Source organism: Triticum dicoccoides, chromosome 4A, assembly GCF_002162155.2.
Source record: "Triticum dicoccoides isolate Atlit2015 ecotype Zavitan chromosome 4A, WEW_v2.0, whole genome shotgun sequence".
NCBI lineage: Eukaryota > Viridiplantae > Streptophyta > Magnoliopsida > Poales > Poaceae > Triticum > Triticum dicoccoides.
The window spans coordinates 9,845,810-9,865,242 of record NC_041386.1 but is presented as its reverse complement, the minus strand read 5'-3'; the positions used below and the strand labels follow the sequence as shown (position 1 = coordinate 9,865,242).

The window sequence follows — 19,433 nt, the reverse complement described above, 5'->3', positions numbered from 1 at the left end:
ACACACAAACTACCAGCATGACCACTACCATTTCTCTGTGTTTTGATATATGTCTACATGCTGATCACAGAGTGAGCAGAGTCGACTGATTTCTAAAAGTTTTGCCAACACCGAACTACTGTGGTCCATATATAATTATATATAGATAAACACCAATATATTTTGCATCTGTTGTTAACAATAAATTAACGACGGAGTAACATAGATTGAGCAGGCAAAGGCGCAGCACCTTTTGTTCGCGCTTGGCTTCTAGTTTGCCGCTGCAGGGTTCCGGATGGTCGGCGATGAAACGGAGGAGGTCGCGCGTGTGTCGCACCAGCTCCGCCGGGCTCCTGGCCTTGGGCCCGAACAACCCCCCGCCCATCCCCCCCGTCATGGCATTGGCGCTGGACACGCACGGCCACAGGCACCCCGACATGGATCGATCTTGACCTGGACGACCGATGGACGTAGCCACCACGGCTGCACGCCGGCCGGCTGGCCGCCCACCGTCGCACAGATCGATCGCTTTCCACGATAGCTCTGCGGTGTCCACCCAGTGATTTTCTTGGCGCTGCCGCTGGTTCCCTGCCGGTGAGTGCGTGGGGATCGGATTGAGAATTAGGGCTCGGGCGGGACACTCCTCTACAGTGTGACTGCGCCGCAGGTAATTCGTCGCCTCCCGGGGGGTGGGCGTAGCGACCGGTAAGTGGCCGGCCTGCGGCGGCGCGGGGAGGAGGAGGGCGAAGGGACTGGATGGGATGGGTAGTGAATCAAGACGAATGGGATGGGATGGAATCGGATCGGATCGTGTTCATTCCATTTTGTGGGAAGATTACAACTGATCGCGTGAAATCTGGATGTTTATCGCGCGGCTGCCTGCGGGTTTGTCTGCATGCACATGCGCTGTCGCTCTGATTTTTATTTTCGTAGTATGGCTATGGGCCCAGGAAGATGACGGGCCTTCGGCCGTAGTTTGACCTCACGGAGTGGTATGGGCCCTGAATTCTAGTCCGGCGGGATCTCCTCATAAATAAAAACTGTCTCAAAAAAAAAAAACTGACCCACCCGTGAACAAAATACTAATTTTATACACCAGGAGAAGAGAGGGGAAGCGGAAAAAAAAAGTCGAAGCAAAAAAGGACATACCCAGGTAGAAAAACCCTCAAATCCAGCAATATAAACACCCCACAAAAATTTAAAAGGTTACATCAAAGTCCATGGGATTTGTCTTCATCCTCCTGAATGGTCATTATGCCGCCACATGCCGTTTCATCACTCGAGCCTACCTGTTGACGGTCCTACCTGACCAGCGTCCCACAGACAGACCTTCGGCGCTGGAAAAGTTGTACTCCCTTCGTTTCAAATTACTCGTCACAAAAATGAATATATTTACAATTAAAATACATCTAGATACATCCATATATACGACAAATAATTCAGAACAGATGGAGTAGATCCAAGAACCAAACATTCATTATTTTTCACATGTCTCATGACAATACTAAAGGCTACACCGATATGACGGAAACATGGGGGAAGGGCCAAACTATAGAAAGACCTAGATGTTGGCAAGCATTCTTGTCAACCCATCTAGTCTTTGAGACCTACTATGCGCCAACGGGTGGGAATAACCACAAATGAAATGATGACACTTTGGCAACGAAGTATCAGCGGTAGCACGCAACACAAGAAACATTTTTAGATACATTAAAACTGAACACCCTCCTAGCTCTCTCAGGTCATCAACATTTCTAATCGTTGGATCGCCACTTTTAATCATTTCGCCTGTCAGATTTGTCGTTAGTCTCACCTAAATCTCGTGTGCAGACTAACTCGCGCGTTAGGTTGCGTTGAACATTTCGGGCTGCTGCTCCGGTGGCTTTTTTGGGCGTCTTACATTTAATTGGGTCTACTGGCCTACTGTGCTTGTACTACCATCATAAAACAAAATGTAAAAATTGCTCGGTTGCTACGTCTGTGAGAGAAAGGAGAAGGGGATCTGGCTGCTGTGAATCCGGAGTGTTGTTGTGACCAAGTGCAGCCACACACCTCACAAATACTTCCTCCATTCACAAATACAAGATGTTCTAACTTTTTTTTGTTGAGTCGGATGTATATAAACATGTTTAGAGTGTTTGTTCACTCATTTAAGTCCATATTAGTCCATATTGAAATATCTAAAACATCTTATATTTGTGAACGGAGGAAGTAGTATTTTTGCAGTGTTTTTGACTATTGTTATTTATACTAAATTTTCATTTTTTGTATTGATCAGAACAGAAAGGTTATTGTTGTGTTTTGGTTCAATATATGTATTATTTTTATTTTCATTTTCTATACAAATATACATGATTCAAGCATTGAGAGTATCAAGCGCACCAATGGTTGGAAGAGCTAATCCATCCACTGAGAGCACTGGGAAGCTTTCCACAGGCCCATTGACTAATGCATCTGCTACTTAGTAGTATCAGATATTCCATTCTCTAATGGTATTGCTTATCTCCTCTACATATATATAACTAAGGGAAAATATGACTTTATAAGGATATCATGTTACTGTATCTTGCTTAGAAGTTTTGTCAAGAGTAGTACAATAGCAGTGTCATGGAATGCCATTGGGCTCCATTTTCCTTCCATGGCCACCTTTTGGCACATTGGTTGTCATAAATGTTGGGTTGTAGATTTATGATCCAATTTATGAGATGCTAACAAAATCTTGGTAGACATGAAACCAAGAAAATGGCCAATATCATCTAAAAAAAAGAGAGTGGCCAACATGACATGGAAATTATAGAAGATGACACTTGCCAAAAATGATAAATATTTGGTTCGCCTACATGATGGTTCAGAAGTTCTTTCACTGAAAATAAGAATTTTTTCTTCCAGATCTATATATTTGTAAAGGTTACTATCAATATATTGGAAAAATAGATAGGCGCAGCAACACGTGCCAATTATGATCTAGTTAGTCTCACAACTATGCGTCCGTCCTGGTTCGACCATTATGGCCTACTCCATGCATCACCAAGAGATTATGTGGTCTTTTGTTGATCTCACGAATCTAGCGGATTCGCGTCTGATGCTTCAGCCTGACTTGGTGATTGGTGGTACCGACTTTTTTTTTTGGTGGTACCGACTTTGATGCCATGATTGCTTTGGTTTGTGGTTCCCACACTCCATTATTTTGTGCTTGTGATAGTGAGGCGACGAAGTAGTAATTCAACAAGCTTGCATTGCAAAGGGTGTGTCAGAGCAACTTCAATGGGGCGACTCATTTCGTCCGCCCGCGTACGTTTGGGTCGGCGCGGACAAAAGTGGCGGCCCAACGCGCCGACTCAAACGGACACGCGTCCGTTTTTCATCCGCGGGCGACCCATTTCAGGCTCTTTTTTAGCCGGATTTGCGTCGGCGCGGACACGAGACGGACGCGCGCGCGCTCGCCCTCTTTCCTCATCGGACCCGTTGGTCGGTGGAACATTGGATTCACGCCCTCGCCCGCCTGCTACGTCGCCGACGCCACCGGCCATTTTTTCAGATAAAAATAGATACATAGATAATTCTAGCGTACACAGATAAAAAGAAAAGACCACTACTCGTCGATTTCTGACTCCGACTCGGTAATGTCCTCCTCCGATGTCTGAATGTAGGCGTCAGCATACGCCTTGTCTTCAAAGTCTCAACCCGCTGTTTCTCGTAGCTTCAATTTCAATTGAGTTGTCTGCTTCCGCGAACGCTTGTCCTCCCGATAGGCGGCTCGCTCCCTCCTCCTCGCGTCCCTCTCCGATCTCAATTGCTTGTAGAATTGGCGCTCGTCGACGTTGTCCTGCGGGTAGCCTCCACGCCACAACACCAAGGCTTCCATGTCCTTCTCTGCGATGGCGAGGCGATGCTGCCGACTCCGGTGGACACGACGATTCTCGTCGGTGAAAAGCCGCGGGAGAGGCGCCAGATCATGCGCCCGCTGGCTCGACACGTTGGAAAAATTCATATCCCGACGAGGCCTCAGGAGGCGCCACGCTGCCGCGTCATGCGCGCGGGCCGCCTCCTCTGCGGTGTCGAAGGTGCCAAGGGCGAGACGTTTCTCGCGAAATCAGATCTCGGCGGAGAAGACGCCGGAGCGGCGCTCGCAGACTCCGCGAAAATCCGGAGCGCGTAGGCAGCGGATCGACATGGTGGCGCAGAGGCGGCGAGAGTGGGCGGCCGACAGAGTGTGGAGAGAGCGTCGGCCGCGGCACGCGCGCGAACCTTTCCTGCGCGCTGGAGCGCCAAAACCAGCGCGCGCGAACCTTTCCCGCGTGCTGGAGCGTTAAAATTAGGGCGACGACACGATGTTAAACGCGCGCGGTCATGAAAATGGGTCGGCCCGTTGGGCGCACTGCCGACTCAAAACTAAAAGAGGGCGGACGGCGGGTGGACGGCCGACCCAAACGGATAAAAAGCAGACAAAAATGCCGTCTGGCTGGATCGGTCCGTTGGAGTTGCTCTCATTGGTCAGGCTGCATCCAGTGATGTTAAATTCTCGTATGTTGAGGTTGGCGTCTATCACTTGTTGAGGCGGGCAACTCATGTGTCTATTCAAGGCATTTGATGTTAGTCAATCTAGTTCAACTCTAGTCTTCTTCTCCCAAAGCATGGAGGAAGAGTTCAATATGTTGTGAAACTTAAATTTTTATCAGGCTTTTTGTTGTTTGTGTTTTTTTCACCTTTTATTTGACCCAACAGAAAATTTTAGTTAATCAATAAAATCAGATTATTTACTATTTCTTCCCACTATTTCCTTGGACAACAATTTTGAATTCAACATATGCACCACTTATATATGCACCCACGTGAGTGCGCTTCAACCTCATGCTAAAATATACAAATCATATATACGTAAATAGCCGATCTTCGATATATCTATTTCTCTTAACACACATGCTAACTCACTAATATGTCTCAAATGTATCTATAAATTTTGATTGTTTCACGTTATTATGTTATCACTTTTATGTTTTTATATCATTTTATATTATTTTTCTGGACTAACCTATTAACTTAGTGCCCAGTGCTAGTTTCTGTCTTTTTGCTTATTTTTGGTTTCACAAAAAATCATTATCTAGGAAGGTCCAAATATGATGCCAATTTTTGACCATTTTTTCTGGACTAGAGGGAACATTAGAAGCTTCGAAAGACATCAATGGGACCCACGAGGTTCCGACATGGCCACATGGCGCAGACAGGTGGTTGCCGCGCCACCTATCCATGTGGGCCCCCTAAGCCTCTGCTTGACCTAATTCTTCCACCTATAAATCCCATAAATCTTGAAACCACTCGTGAGCCATCCAGAAAAGAGAAAATAGTGCCACCGTAAGCCTCTGCTCTGAAGCGATCCCATTTGGAGCCATGTTTCGGAGCTCTGTCGAAGGGGGGGGGGCATTGCCGGAGGCTTCTTCATCAACCTTGCTACCTCATGATGACACATATTGAATTGTTGCCACTAAGGATAAAATGACAGGGAATTGTCTTATTGCTAGATTTCTTTCTGTCTACATTATGTCATCTTGCTTATTGCGTTGCTCTGTTTTTTTATTAAACTTAATACATTAAGATGCAAGCTGGATAGTGGTTTTGAGGTGGAGTAATAGTAGTAGATGCAGTTGGATAACAGTCTACTTATCATGGACGTAATGCCTATACAAGATTATGCCATGAATGATCATCATTATAAATTGTTGTTTTTTTGTTTATTGCCCAACAGTAATTTGTCTACCATGCCACTACCTGCTTTCGAGAGAGATGTCACTAGTAAAGCTATGCCCCCTAGGTCGATTCTCTATTCATACTTATGTTTACACAATTGCTCTTTTATTATTTTTATTATTTCCCATTTTGCCATACCACTATCTATCACAGTTTGCTTTTAGTCTTGCAACTAGCAAGATGCAGATGCCACTTATCTTGTTAGTTTGTTGACTCCCGCTGGTTCGCTTAAACCTTGGTTCTTAACTAAGGAAAATACTTTTTGCTAGTGTGCTATATCATACTTCCTTTTTGGGGAAATCCAACAACTCCTACGGGAGTAGCACTCACCACACATGCCAGTATTGGGGAACGCAGTAATTTCAAAAAAAAATCCTACGCACACGCAAGATCTATCTAGGTGATGCATAGCAACGAGAGTGAAGAGCGTTGTCCACGTACCCGCGCAGACCGTAAGCGGAAGCGTTATGACAACACGGTTGATGTAGTCGTACATCTTCACGATCTGACCGATCCTAGCACCGCAGGTACGGCACCTCCGCGATCTGCACATGTTCAGCTCGATGACGTCCCGCAATCTCTAGATCTAGCTGAGTGTCGAGGGAGAGTTTCGTTAGCATGACGACATGATGATGGTGATGATCAAGCTACCGGAACAGGGCTTCGCCTAAGCACCACAACGATATGACCGAGGTGGGTTATGGTGGAGGGGGGCACCGCACACGGCTAAGGCAATTGTCAACTTGCGTGTCTATGGGGTGCCCCCCTCCCCCGTATATAAAGGAGTGGAGGAGGGGAGGGCCGGCCCTCTCTATGGTGCGCCCTAGGAGAAGTCCTACTCCCACCGGGAGTAGGATTCCCCCCTTTCCCAAGTTGGAGTAGGAGAGAAGGAAGGGGGAGAGAGGGAAGGAAGGGCCCCCCACCCAATTTGGATTGGGCTAAGGGGGGCGCGCCCTCCACCTTTCCCTTCCTCTCCTCTATTCCACTAAGGCCCAATAAGGCCCATATACTCCCCGGGGGGTTCCGGTAACCTCCCGGTACACCGGAAAATACTCGATACACTTCGGAACACTTCCGCTGTCCGAATATAACCTTCCAATATATCAATCTTTATGTATCGACCATTTCGAGACTCCTCGTCATGTCCGTGATCACATCCGGGACTCCGAACTATCTTCGTTACATCAAAACATATAAACTCATAATACCGATCGTCATCGAACGTTAAGCGTGCGGACCCTACGGGTTCGAGAACTATGTAGACATGACCGAGACTCATCACCGGTCAATAACCAATAGTGGAACCTGGATGCTCATATTGGTTCCTACATATTCTACGAAGATCTTTATCGGTCAAACCGCATAACAACATATGTTGTTCCCTTTGTCATCGGTATGTTACTTGCCCGAGATTTGATCATCGGTATCTCAATACCTAGTCCAATCTCGTTACCGGCACGTCTCTTTACTCGTTCCGTAATGCAACACGCCGTAACTAACTCATTAGTCACATTGCTTGCAAAGCTTATAGTGATGTGCATTACCGAGAGGGCCGAGAGATACCTCTCCAATACACGGAGTGACAAATCCTAATCTCGATCTATGCCAACTCAAAAAACACCATCGGAGACACCTGTAGAGCATCTTTATAGTCACCCAGTTACATTGTGATGTTTGATAGCACACTAAGTGTTCCTCCGGTATTCGGGAGTTGCATAATTTCATAGTCATAGGAACATGTATAAGTTATGAAGAAAGCAATAGAAACAAACTAAACGATCATCATGCTAAGCTAACGGATGGGTCAAGTCAATCACATCATTCTCTAGTGATGTGATCCCATTAATCAAATGACAACTCATGTCTATGGTTAGGAAACTTAACCATCTTTGATTAACGAGCTAGTCAGGTAGAGGCATACTAGTGACACTCAGTTTGTCTATGTATTCACACATGTACTAAGTTTCCGGTTAATACAATTCTAGCATGAATAATAAACATTTAACATGATATAAGGATACATAAATAACAACTTTATTATTGCCTCTAGGGCATATTTCCTTCAGTCTCCCACTTGCACTAGAGTCAATAATCTAGTTCACATCGCCATGTGATTTAACACCAATAGTTCACATCTTTATGTGATTAGTTCATGATGTCTACTATACAACCTTCTTCTTGTAGACGTTGTTGGGCCTACAAGTGCAGAGGTTTGTAGGATAGTAGCAAATTTCCCTCAAGTGGATGACCTACGGTTTATCAATCCGTAGGAGGCGTAGGATGAAGATGGTCTCTCTCAAGCAACCATGCAACCAAATAACAAAGAGTCTCTTGTGTCCCCAACACACCCAATACAATGGTAAATTGTATAGGTGCACTAGTTCGGTGAAGAGATGGTGATACAAGTGGTATATGGATGGTAGATAAAGGTTTTTGTAATATGAAATTATAAAAACATGAAGGTAACTAATGATAAAAGTGAGCATAAACGGTATTGCAATGCGTTGAAACAAGGCTTAGGGTTCATAATTTCACTAGTGCAAGTTCCCTCAACAATAATAACATAACTGGATCATAAAACTATCCCTCAACATGCAACAAAGAGTCACTCCAAAGTCACTAATAGAGGAGAACAAACGAAGAGATTATGGTAGGGTACAAAACCACCTCAAAGTTATTCTTTCCAATCAATCTGTTGGGCTATTCATAGAAGTGTCACAAACAGCCCTAGAGTTCGTACTAGAATAACACCTTAAGACACAAATCAACCAAAACCCTAATGTCACCTAGATACTCCAATGTCACCTCAAGTATCCATGGGTATGATTATACGACATGCATCACACAATCTCAGATTCATCTATTCAACCAACACATAGAACCTCAAAGAGTGCCCCAAAGTTTCTACCGGAGAGTCAAGACGAAAACGTGTGCCAACCCCTATGCATAGGTTCATGGGCGGAACCCGCAAGTTGATCACCAAAACATACATCAAGTGAATCAATAGAATAAGCCATTGTCACCATGGTTATCCCATGCAAGACATACATCAAGTGTTCTCAAATCCTTAAAGACTCAATCCGATAAGATAACTTCAAAGGGAAAACTCAATCCATTACAAGAGAGTAGAGGGGGAGAAACATCATAAGATCCAACTATAATAGCAAAGCTCGCAATACATCAAGACGTACCACCTCAAGAACACGAGAGAGAGAGAGAGAGATCAAACACATAGCTACTGGTACATACCCTCGGCCCCGAGGGAGAACTACTCCCTCCTCGTCATCGAGATCACCGGGATGATGAAGATGGCCACCGGAGAGGGATTCCCCCTCCGACAGGGTGCTGGAACGGGTCTAGATTGGTTTTTGGTGGCTACGGAGGCTTCTCGCGGTGGAACTCCCGATCTATTCTGCTCCCTGAAGTTTTTAGGATATATGGGTATATATGGGAGGAAGAAGTACGTCGGTGGATCTCCGGGCTGTCTGATATGTCTCCAACGTATCTATAATTTTTGATTGCTCCATGCTATATTATCTACTGTTTTGGACATTATTGGGCTTTATTATCCACTTATATATTATTTTTGGGACTAACCTATTAACCGGAGGCCCAGCCCAGAATTGTTGTTTTTTGCCTGTTTTAGGGTTTCGAAGAAAAGGAATATCAAACGGAGTCCAAAGGGAATGAAACCTTCGGGAACGTGATTTTCTCACCGAATACAACTCAGGAGACTTGGACCCTACGTCAAGCCAACTAACAGGAGGCCATGAGGTAGGGGGCGCGCCTGCCGGGGCGCCCCCCCAGGCGCGCCCTCCACCCTCGTGGGCCCCCTGTTGCTCCACCGACGTACTTCTTCCTCCTATATATACCCACATACCCCCAAACGATCAGATACGGAGCCAAAAACCCTAATTCCACCGCCGTAACTTTCTGTATCCACGAGATCCCATCTTGGGGCCTGTTCCGGAGCTCCGCCGGAGGGGGCATCGGGAGGGCTTCTACTTCAACATCATAGCCTCTCCGATGAAGTGTGAGTAGTTTACTTCAGACCTACGGGTCCATAGTTAGTAGCTAGATGGCTTCTTCTCTCTCTTTGAATCTCAATACAAAGTTCTCCCCCTCTCTTGTGGAGATCTATTCGATGTAATCTTCTTTTTGCGGTGTGTTTGTTGAGAGCGATGAATTGTGGGTTTATGATCAAGTCTATCTATGAATAATATTTGAATCTTCTCTGAATTCTTATGTCAATATGAACTTTTGTCTTGAATCTTTTGGATCTGAATATTCATACCACAATTAAGAAGAATTACATTAAAATTTTTGCCAAGTAGCACTCTGCATCAAAAATTCTGTTTTTATCATTTACCTACTCGAGGACGAGCAGGAATTAAGCTTGGGGATGCTTGATACGTCTCCAACGTATCTATAATTTTTGATTGCTTCATGCTATATTATCTACTGTTTTGGACATTATTGGGCTTTATTATCCACTTTTATATTATTTTTGGGACCAACCTATTAACCGGAGGCCTAGCCCAGAATTACTGATTTTTGCCTGTTTTAGGGTTTCGAAGAAAAGGAATATCAAACGGAGTCCAAACGGAATGAAACCTTCGGGAACGTGATTTTCTCACCGAATACAACTCAGGAGACTTGGACCCTACGTCAAGCCAACTAACAAGAGGCCACGAGGTAGGGGGTGCGCCTGCCCCCCCCCCAGGCGCGCCCTCCACCCTCGTGGGGCCCCTGTTGCTCCACCGACGTACTTCTTCCTCCTATATATACCCACGTACCCCCAAACGATCAGATACGGAGCCAAAACCCTAATTCCCCCGCCGTAACTTTCTGTATCCACGAGATCCCATCTTGGGGCCTGTTCCGGAGCTCCGTCGGAGGGGGCATCAATCACGGAGGGCTTCTACATCAACACCATAGCCTCTCCGATGAAGTGTGAGTAGTTTACTTCAGACCTACGGGTCCATAGTTGGTAGCTAGATGGCTTCTTCTCTCTTTTTGGATCTCAATACAATGTTCTCCCCCTCTCTTGTGGAGATCTATTCGATGTAATCTTCTTTTTGCGATGTGTTTGTTGAGAGCGATGAATTGTGGGTTTATGATCAAGTCTATCTATGAATAATATTTGAATCTTCTCTGAATTCTTTTATGTATGATTGGTTATCTTTGCAAGTCTCTTCGAATTATCAGTTTGGTTTGGCCTACTAGATTGATCTTTCTTGCAATGGGAGAAGTGCTTAGCTTTGGGTTCAATCTTGCGGTGTCCTTTCCCGGTGACAGTAAGGGCAGCAAGGCACGTATTGTATTGTTGCCATCGAGGATAACAAGATGGGGTTTTCTTCATACTGCATGAGTCTATCCCTCTACATCATGTCATCTTGCTTAAGGCGTTACTCTGTTTTTAACTTAATACTCTAGATGCATGCTAGATAGCGGTCGATGAGTGGAGTAATAGTAGTAGATGCAGGCAGGAGTCAGTCTACTTGTCTCGGACGTGGTGCCTATATACATGATCATACCTAGATATTCTCATAACTATGCTCAATTCTGTCAATTGCTCAACAGTAATTTGTTCACCCACCGTAGAATACTTATGCTCTCGAGAGAAGCCACTAGTGAAACCTATGGACCCTGGGTCTATCTTTATCATATTAATCTCTTACTACTTAGTTATTTACTTTGCTATTTACTTTGCCTTTATTTTACTTTGCATCTTTATCATAAAAATACCAAGAATATTATCTTATCATATCTATCAGATCTCACTCTCGTAAGTGGCCCTATAGGGATTGACAACCCCTATTTGCGTTGGTCGCAAGGATTTGTTTGTTTTGTGTAGGTACGAGGGACTCGCGCGTAGCCTCCTACTGGATTGATACCTTGGTTCTCAAAAACTGAGGGAAATTATTACGCTACCTTGCTGCATCATCCCTTCCTCTTCGGGGAAAACCAACACAGTGCTAAAAGAGGTAGCAAGAAGGATTTCTGGCGCCGTTGCCGAGGAGGTCTACGCAAAAGTCAACATACCAAGTACCCATCACATACCCTTATCTCCCGTATTACATTATTTGCCATTTGCCTCTCGTTTTCCTCTCCCCCCAATTCACCCTTGCCGTTTTACTCGCCCTCTCTCTCTCTTTCCTCCCTCTCTTTCTCTATTTGCCCCTTTTTGTTCGCTTGCTTTTTGGTTGCTTGTGTGTTAGTTCGCTTGCTTGTCGTTATGGCTAGTCCCTTATCTTCTTCGTTGTCTCCCGAGAATGAAATTCTAAATTTTAAGCAAAGGGAGGGTGAAAATCTAAAAGATGCTTGGTATAGAATTTGCAATGCTCAAAATAAATCTGCTAGGAAGCAATCTACTACCATTCTCCTTCGCAATTTTTATGTAGGCATTACTCCTTGGCACCGTTATGTTCTTGATACTATTACCGAAGGGAATTTTTTGGGTAGCCATACTTTTGATTCTTATAATGCTATGTTAAATTTATTTGGCTCCCCCCCTCTTTTGGTTAATGGAACTATATTAACTTTGGAGCATGTAATGCAAAGGCTTGAAATTATTGAAAATAAGGTTGCTACCGTAGAGTTAATTGAAAATTTGGATAAAAAGATCCACAGCCGAATCTCTCAATATGGATCTAAAGTAGGAGTTACTTTGAAAGATATTAAAGAAAAGGAACCCATAGTTAATGAGAAAATAAATCACGATTCCGTTAGGATCGATAAACTTGAGAATATTATTACCAATTTAGGAATTTTTCTTCCGTAAAGAATACTCCAAGTTCCTCTACTAAAGTTGCCAAGCTTATGTATGTTCCTAAAAATAAGGGTGAATCATCTAGTAAGGAAAATGCGGATCTTAAATCTATAAGTGTTCATCCCAATCTTTTTGCTATCATTAAGGAACCATTTGTTACAAATGAATTTTTCGATCTTGTGCCTAAAAGTTTGATAATTAATAAAAATAAAGAAACTCCTAAAGATGGTAGATGCCTCACTTATGGATTGCCTACCAAAGATGGCAATACCTAGATCTATTCTTGCTTGTTATGCCTAGCTAGGGGCGTTAAACGATAGCGCTTGTTGGGAGGCAACCCAATTTTATTTTTATTCCTTGCTTTTTGCTCCTGCTTAGTAATAAATAAATTATTTAGCCTATGTTTTGGTTGTGTTTTTTGTGTTTAATTAGTGTTTGTGCCAAGTAGAACCATTGGGAAGACTTGGGGAAAGTCTTGTTGAACTTGCTGTAAAAAACAGAAACTTTAGCGCTCACGAGAACTGCTTTCATTTTTATTTGGAAAGTGCTATTTAGTTAATTCTTTTTGAAGATGATTAATATAAAAATTCCTCACGTCCAGCAATTTATTTTAGAAATTTTGGGGTTCCAGGTCTTGCGCTAGCTACATATTACTACAGACTGTTCTGTTTTTGACAGATTCTGTTTTGCGTGTGTTGTTTGCTTATTTTGATGAATCTATGGCTAGTAAATTAGTTTATAAACCATAGAGAAGTTGGAATACAGTAGGTATAACACCCATATAAATAAAGAATGAGTTCATTACAGTACCTTGAAGTGGTATTTTGTTTTCTTTCGCTAACAGAGCTCACGAGATTTTCTACTTTAAGTTTTGTGTTGTGAAGTTTTCAAGTTTTGGGTAAAGATTTGATGGATTATGGAACAAGGAGTGGCAAGAGCCTAAGCTTGGGGATGCCCATGGCACCCCCAAGATAATCTAAGGACACCTAAAAGCCAAAGCTTGGGGATGCCCCGGAAGGCATCCCCTCTTTCGTCTACTTCTATCGGTAACTTTACTTAGAGCTATATTTTTATTTACCACATGATATGTGTTTTGCTTGGAGCGTCTTGTATGATTTGATTCTACGCTTGTTAGTTTACCACAATCACCCTTGCGTTACATACCTTTTGAGAGAGCCATACATGATTTGTAATTTGTTAGAATACTCTATGAGCTTCGCTTATATTTTTTTGAGTTATATAATTTTGCTCAAGTGCTTCACTTATATCTTTTAGAGCACGGTGGTGGATTTGTTTTATAGAAACTATTGATCTCTCATGCTTCACTTAGATTATTTTGAGAGTCTTAATAGCATGGTAATTTGCTTAAAATCCTAATATGCTAGGTATTCAAGATAATAAAACTTTCTTATGAGTGTGTTGAATACTAAGAGAAGTTTGATGCTTGATGATTGTTTTGAGACATGGAGGTAATAATATCAAAGTCGTGCTAGTCGAGTAGTTGTGAAATTGAGAAATACTTGTGTTGAGGTTTGCAAGTCCCGTAGCATGCACGTATGGTAAACGTTATGCAACAAATTTGAAACATGAGGTGTTATTTGATTGTCTTCCTTATGAGTGGCGGTCGGGGACGAGCGATGGTATTTTCCTACCAATCTATCCCCCTAGGAGCATGCGCGTAGTACCGAGGTTTTTGATGACTTGTAGATTTTTGCAATAAGTATGTGAGTTCTTTATGACTAATGTTGAGTTCATGGATTATACGCACTCTCACCCTTCCATCCTTGCTAGCCTCTTCGATACCGTGCATTGCCCTTTCTCACCTTGAGAGTTGGTGCAAACTTCGCCGGTGCATCCAAACCCCGTGATATCATACGCTCTTTCACACATAAACCTCCTTATATCCTCCTCAAAACAGCCACCATACCTACCTATTATGGCATTTCCATAGCCATTCCGAGATATATTGCCATGCAACTTTCCATCATTCCGTTCATCATGACACATTCATCATTTTCATATTGCTTAGCATGGTCATGTAGTTGACGTAGTATTTGTGGCAAAGCCACCGTTCATAATTATTTCATACATGTCACTCTTGGTCTATTGCATATCCTGGTACACCGCCGGAGGCATTCATATAGAGTCATCTTTTGTTCTAGTATCGAGTTGTAATCATTGTTGTAAATAAATAGAAGTGTGATGATCATAATTTTCTAGAGCATTGTCCCAAGTGAGGAATGTAAAAAAAAGAGAAAGGCCATACAAAAAAAGAGAAAAGGCCCAAAAAAATTGAGAGAAAAAGAGAGAAGGGACAATGTTACTATCCCTTGCCACACTTGTGTTTCGAAGTAGCACCATGATCTTCATAGTAGAGAGTCTCTCATGTTGTCACTTTCATATACTAGTGGGAATTTTTCATTATAAGAACTTGGCTTGTATATTCCAACAATGGGCCTCCTCAAGTGCCCTAGGTCTTCGTGAGCAAGCAAGTTGGATGCACACCCACTAGTTTCTTTTGTTGAGCTTTCATACATTTATAGCTCTAGTGCATCCGTTGCATGGCAATCCCTACTCCTTGCATTAACATCAATCGGTGGGCATCTTCATAGCCCATTGATTAGCCTCGTTGATGTGAGACTTCCTCCTTTTTGTCTTCTCCACATAACCCCCTTCATTATATTCTATTCCACCTAGAGTGCTATGTCCATGGCTCGCGCTCATATATTGCGTGAAAGTTTATAGGTTTGAGATTACTAAAGTATGAAACAATTGCTTGGCTTGTCATCGGGGTTGTGCATGATGATAGCATTCTTGTGTGACGAAAATGAAACATGACTAAACCATATGATTTTGTAGGGATGAACTTTCTTTGGCCATGTTATTTTGAGAAGACATAATTGCTTAGTTAGTATGCTTGCAGTATTATCACTTTTATGTCAATATGAACTTTTGTCTTGAATCTTTTGGATCTGAATATTCATACCACAATTAAAAAGAATTACATTAAAATTTTGCCAAGTAGCACTCCGCATCAAAAATTCTGTTTTTATTATTTACCTACTCGAGGACGAGCAGGAATTAAGCTTGGGGATGCTTGATACGTCTCCAACGTATCTATAATTTTTGATTGCTCCATGCTATATTATCTACTGTTTTGGACATTATTGGGCTTTATTATCCACTTTTATATTATTTTTGGGACCAACCTATTAACCGGAGGCCCAGCCCAGAATTACTGTTTTTTGCCTGTTTTAGGGTTTCGAAGAAAAGGAATATCAAACGGAGTCCAAACGGAATGAAACCTTCGGGAACGTGATTTTCTCACCGAATACAACTCAGGAGACTTGGACCCTACGTCAAGCCAACTAACAAGAGGCCATGAGGTAGGGGGTGCGCCTGCCCCCCCCCCCCCAGGCGCGCCCTCCACCCTCGTGGGGCCCCTGTTGCTCCACCGACGTACTTCTTCCTCCTATATATACCCACGTACCCCCAAACGATCAGATACGGAGCCAAAACCCTAATTCCACCGCCGTAACTTTCTGTATCCACGAGATCCCATCTTGGGGCCTGTTCCGGAGCTCCGTCGGAGGGGGCATCGATCACGGAGGGCTTCTACATCAACACCATAGCCTCTCCGATAAAGTGTGAGTAGTTTACTTCAGACCTACGGGTCCATAGTTGGTAGCTAGATGGCTTCTTCTCTCTTTTTGGATCTCAATACAATGTTCTCCCCCTCTCTTGTGGAGATCTATTCGATGTAATCTTCTTTTTGCGGTGTGTTTGTTGAGAGCGATAAATTGTGGGTTTATGATCAAGTCTATCTATGAATAATATTTGAATCTTCTCTGAATTCTTTTATGTATGATTGGTTATCTTTGCAAGTCTCTTCGAATTATCAGTTTGGTTTGGCCTACTAGATTGATCTTTCTTGCAATGGGAGAAGTGCTTAGCTTTGGGTTCAATCTTGCGATGTCCTTTCCCAGTGACAGTAAGGGCAGCAAGGCACGTATTGTATTGTTGCCATCGAGGATAACAATATGGGGTTTTCTTCATATTGCATGAGTCTATCCCTCTACATCATGTCATCTTGCTTAAGGCGTTACTCTGTTTTTAACTTAATACTCTTGATGCATGCTGGATAGCGGTCGATGAGTGGAGTAATAGTAGTAGATGCAGGCAGGAGTCGGTCTACTTGTCTCGGACGTGATGCCTATATACATGATCATACCTAGATATTCTCATAACTATGCTCAATTCTGTCAATTGCTCAACAGTAATTTGTTCACCCACCGTAGAATACTTATGCTCTCGAGATAAACCACTAGTGAAACCTATGGCCCCCGAGTCTATCTTTATCATAATAATGTCTTACTACTTAGTTATTTACTTTGCCTTTATTTTACTTTGCATCTTTCTCATAAAAATACCAAAAATATTATCATATCATATCTATCAGATCTCACTCTCGTAAGTGGCCCTATAGGGATTGACAACCCCTATTTGCGTTGGTTGCGAGGATTTATTTGTTTTGTGCAGGTACGAGGGACTTGCGTGTAGCCTCCTACTGGATTGATACCTTAGTTCTCAAAAACTGAGGGAAATACTTACACTACTTTGCTGCATCATCCCTTCCTCTTCGGGGAAAACCAACGCAGTGCTAAAAGAGGTAGCACTGTCCACGAGGCAGGGGGCGCCCAGGGGGGTGGGTGTGCCCCCCACCCTCGTGGGCAGCCCGGGACTCTCCTGGTCCATCTCCGATACTCCGTGGGCTTCTTCTGGTCCAAAAATAAGTTCCGTGAAGTTTCAGGTCAATTGGACTCCGTTTGATTTTCCATTTCTGCGATACTCTAAAACAAGGAAAAAACAGAAACTGGCACTGGGCTCTAGGTTAAAAGGTTAGTCCCAAAAAAATCATTTAAAATAGCATATAAATGCATATAAAACATCCAAGGTTGATAATATAATAGCATGGAACAATCAAAAATTATAGATACGTTGGAGACGTATCAGCATTCCCAAGCTTAATTCCTGCTCGTCCTCGAGTATGTAAATGATAAAAACGGAATTTTTGATGTGTAATGCTACCTAACATATTTATCCATGTAATTCTCTTTATTGTGGCAAGAATGTTCAGATCCATAAGATTCAAGACAAAAGTTTAATATTGACATAAAAATAATAATACTTCAAGCATACTAACTAAGCAATTATGTCTTCTCAAAATAACATGGCCAAAGGAAGCTATCCCTACAAAATCATATAGTCTGGCTATGCTCCATCTTCACCAGTCAACGTATTCAAATCATGCACAACCCCGATGAAAAGCAAAGCAATTGTTCCATACTTTTGATGTTCTCAAACTTTTTCAATCTTTACACAATATATGAGCGTGAGCCATGGATATAGCACTATAGGTGGAATAGAATGGTGGTTGTGGAGAAGACAAAAAGGAGAAGATAGTCTCACATCAACTAGGCATATCAACGGGCTATGGAGATGCCCATTAATAGATATCAATGTGAGTGAGTAGGGATTGCCATGCAACGGATGCACTAGAGCTATAAATGCATGAAAGCTTAACAAAAGAAACTAAGTGGGTGTGCATCCAACTTGCTTGCTCACGAAGACCTAGGGAATTTGAGGAAGCCCATTGTTGGAATATACAAGACAAGTTCTATAATGAAAAATTCCCACTAGTATATGAAAGTGACATCATAGGAGACTCTCTATCATGAAGATCATGGTGCTACTTTGAAGCACAAGTGTGGAAAAAGGATAGTAGCATTGCCCCTTTTTATTTCTGTTTTTTTGGCCTTTTTTATTTGGGACAATGCTCTATTATTGATGATCATCACACTTCTATTTATTTACAACTCAATGATTACAACTCGATACTAGAACAAAGTATGACTCTATATGAATGCCTCCGGCGGTGTACCGGGATGTGCAATGACTCATGAGTGACATGAAAGAATTATGAACGGTGGCTTTGCCACAAATACAATGTCAACTACATGATCATGGAAAGCAATATGACAATGATGGAGCATGTCATAGTAAACGGAATGGTGGAAAGTTGCATGGCAATATATCTCGGAATGGCTATGGAAATGCCATAATAGGTAGGTATGGTGGTTGTTTTGAGGAAGGTATATGGTAGGTTTATGGTACCGGCGGAAGTTGCGCGGTACTAGAGAGGCTAGCAATGGTGGAAGGGTGAGAGTGCGTATAATCCATGGACTCAACATTAGTCATAAAGAACTCACATACTTATTGCAAAAATCTATTAGTTATCGAAATAAAGTACTACGCACATGCTCCTAGGGGGATAGATTGGTAGGAAAAGACCATCGCTTGTCCCCGACCACCACTCATAAGGAAGACAATCAATAAATACATCATGCTCTGACTTCTTAACATAACGGTTCACCATACGTGCATGCTACGGGAATCACAAACTTCAACACAAGCATTTCTCAAATTCACAACTACTCAACTAGCACGATTCTAATATCACCATCTCCATATCTCAAAACAATTATCAAGTATCAAACTTCTCTTAGTATTCAATGCACTCTATATGAAAGTTTTTATTATATCCCTCTTGGATGCCCATCATATTAGGACTAGTTTCATAACAAAAGCAAACTACCATGCTGTCCTACAAGACTCTCAAAATAATATAAGTGATGCATGAGAGATCAATTATTTCTAAAAAATAAAACCACCACCATGCTCTAAAAAGATATAAGTGAAGCACTAGAGCAAATGACAAACTACTCCAAAAGATATAAGTGAAGATCAATGAGTAGTAGAATAATTATGCAACTATGTGAAGACTCTCTAACATTTAATAATTTCAGATCTTGGTATTTTATTCAAGCAGCAAGCAAAACTAAATAAAATAAAATAAAATGACGATCCAAGCAAAACA

At 42.5% G+C, this 19,433-nt stretch overlaps 1 protein-coding gene across 2 annotated transcripts in view; it reads right to left on the bottom strand.

The window, feature by feature from the left end:
* LOC119288526 (putative MO25-like protein At5g47540) overlaps window positions 1-786 on the bottom strand; it is a 6,264-nt gene extending 5,478 nt beyond the window's left edge. For both annotated transcript variants that reach the window (XM_037568133.1, XM_037568134.1), the window contains exon 1: window positions 230-786. In XM_037568133.1, the coding sequence (XP_037424030.1) occupies window positions 230-418 (189 nt within the window). In that variant the 5' untranslated portion in view covers window positions 419-786. The remainder of the gene's footprint in view (window positions 1-229) is intronic.
* Between the last annotated feature and the right edge of the window lie 18,647 nt (window positions 787-19,433).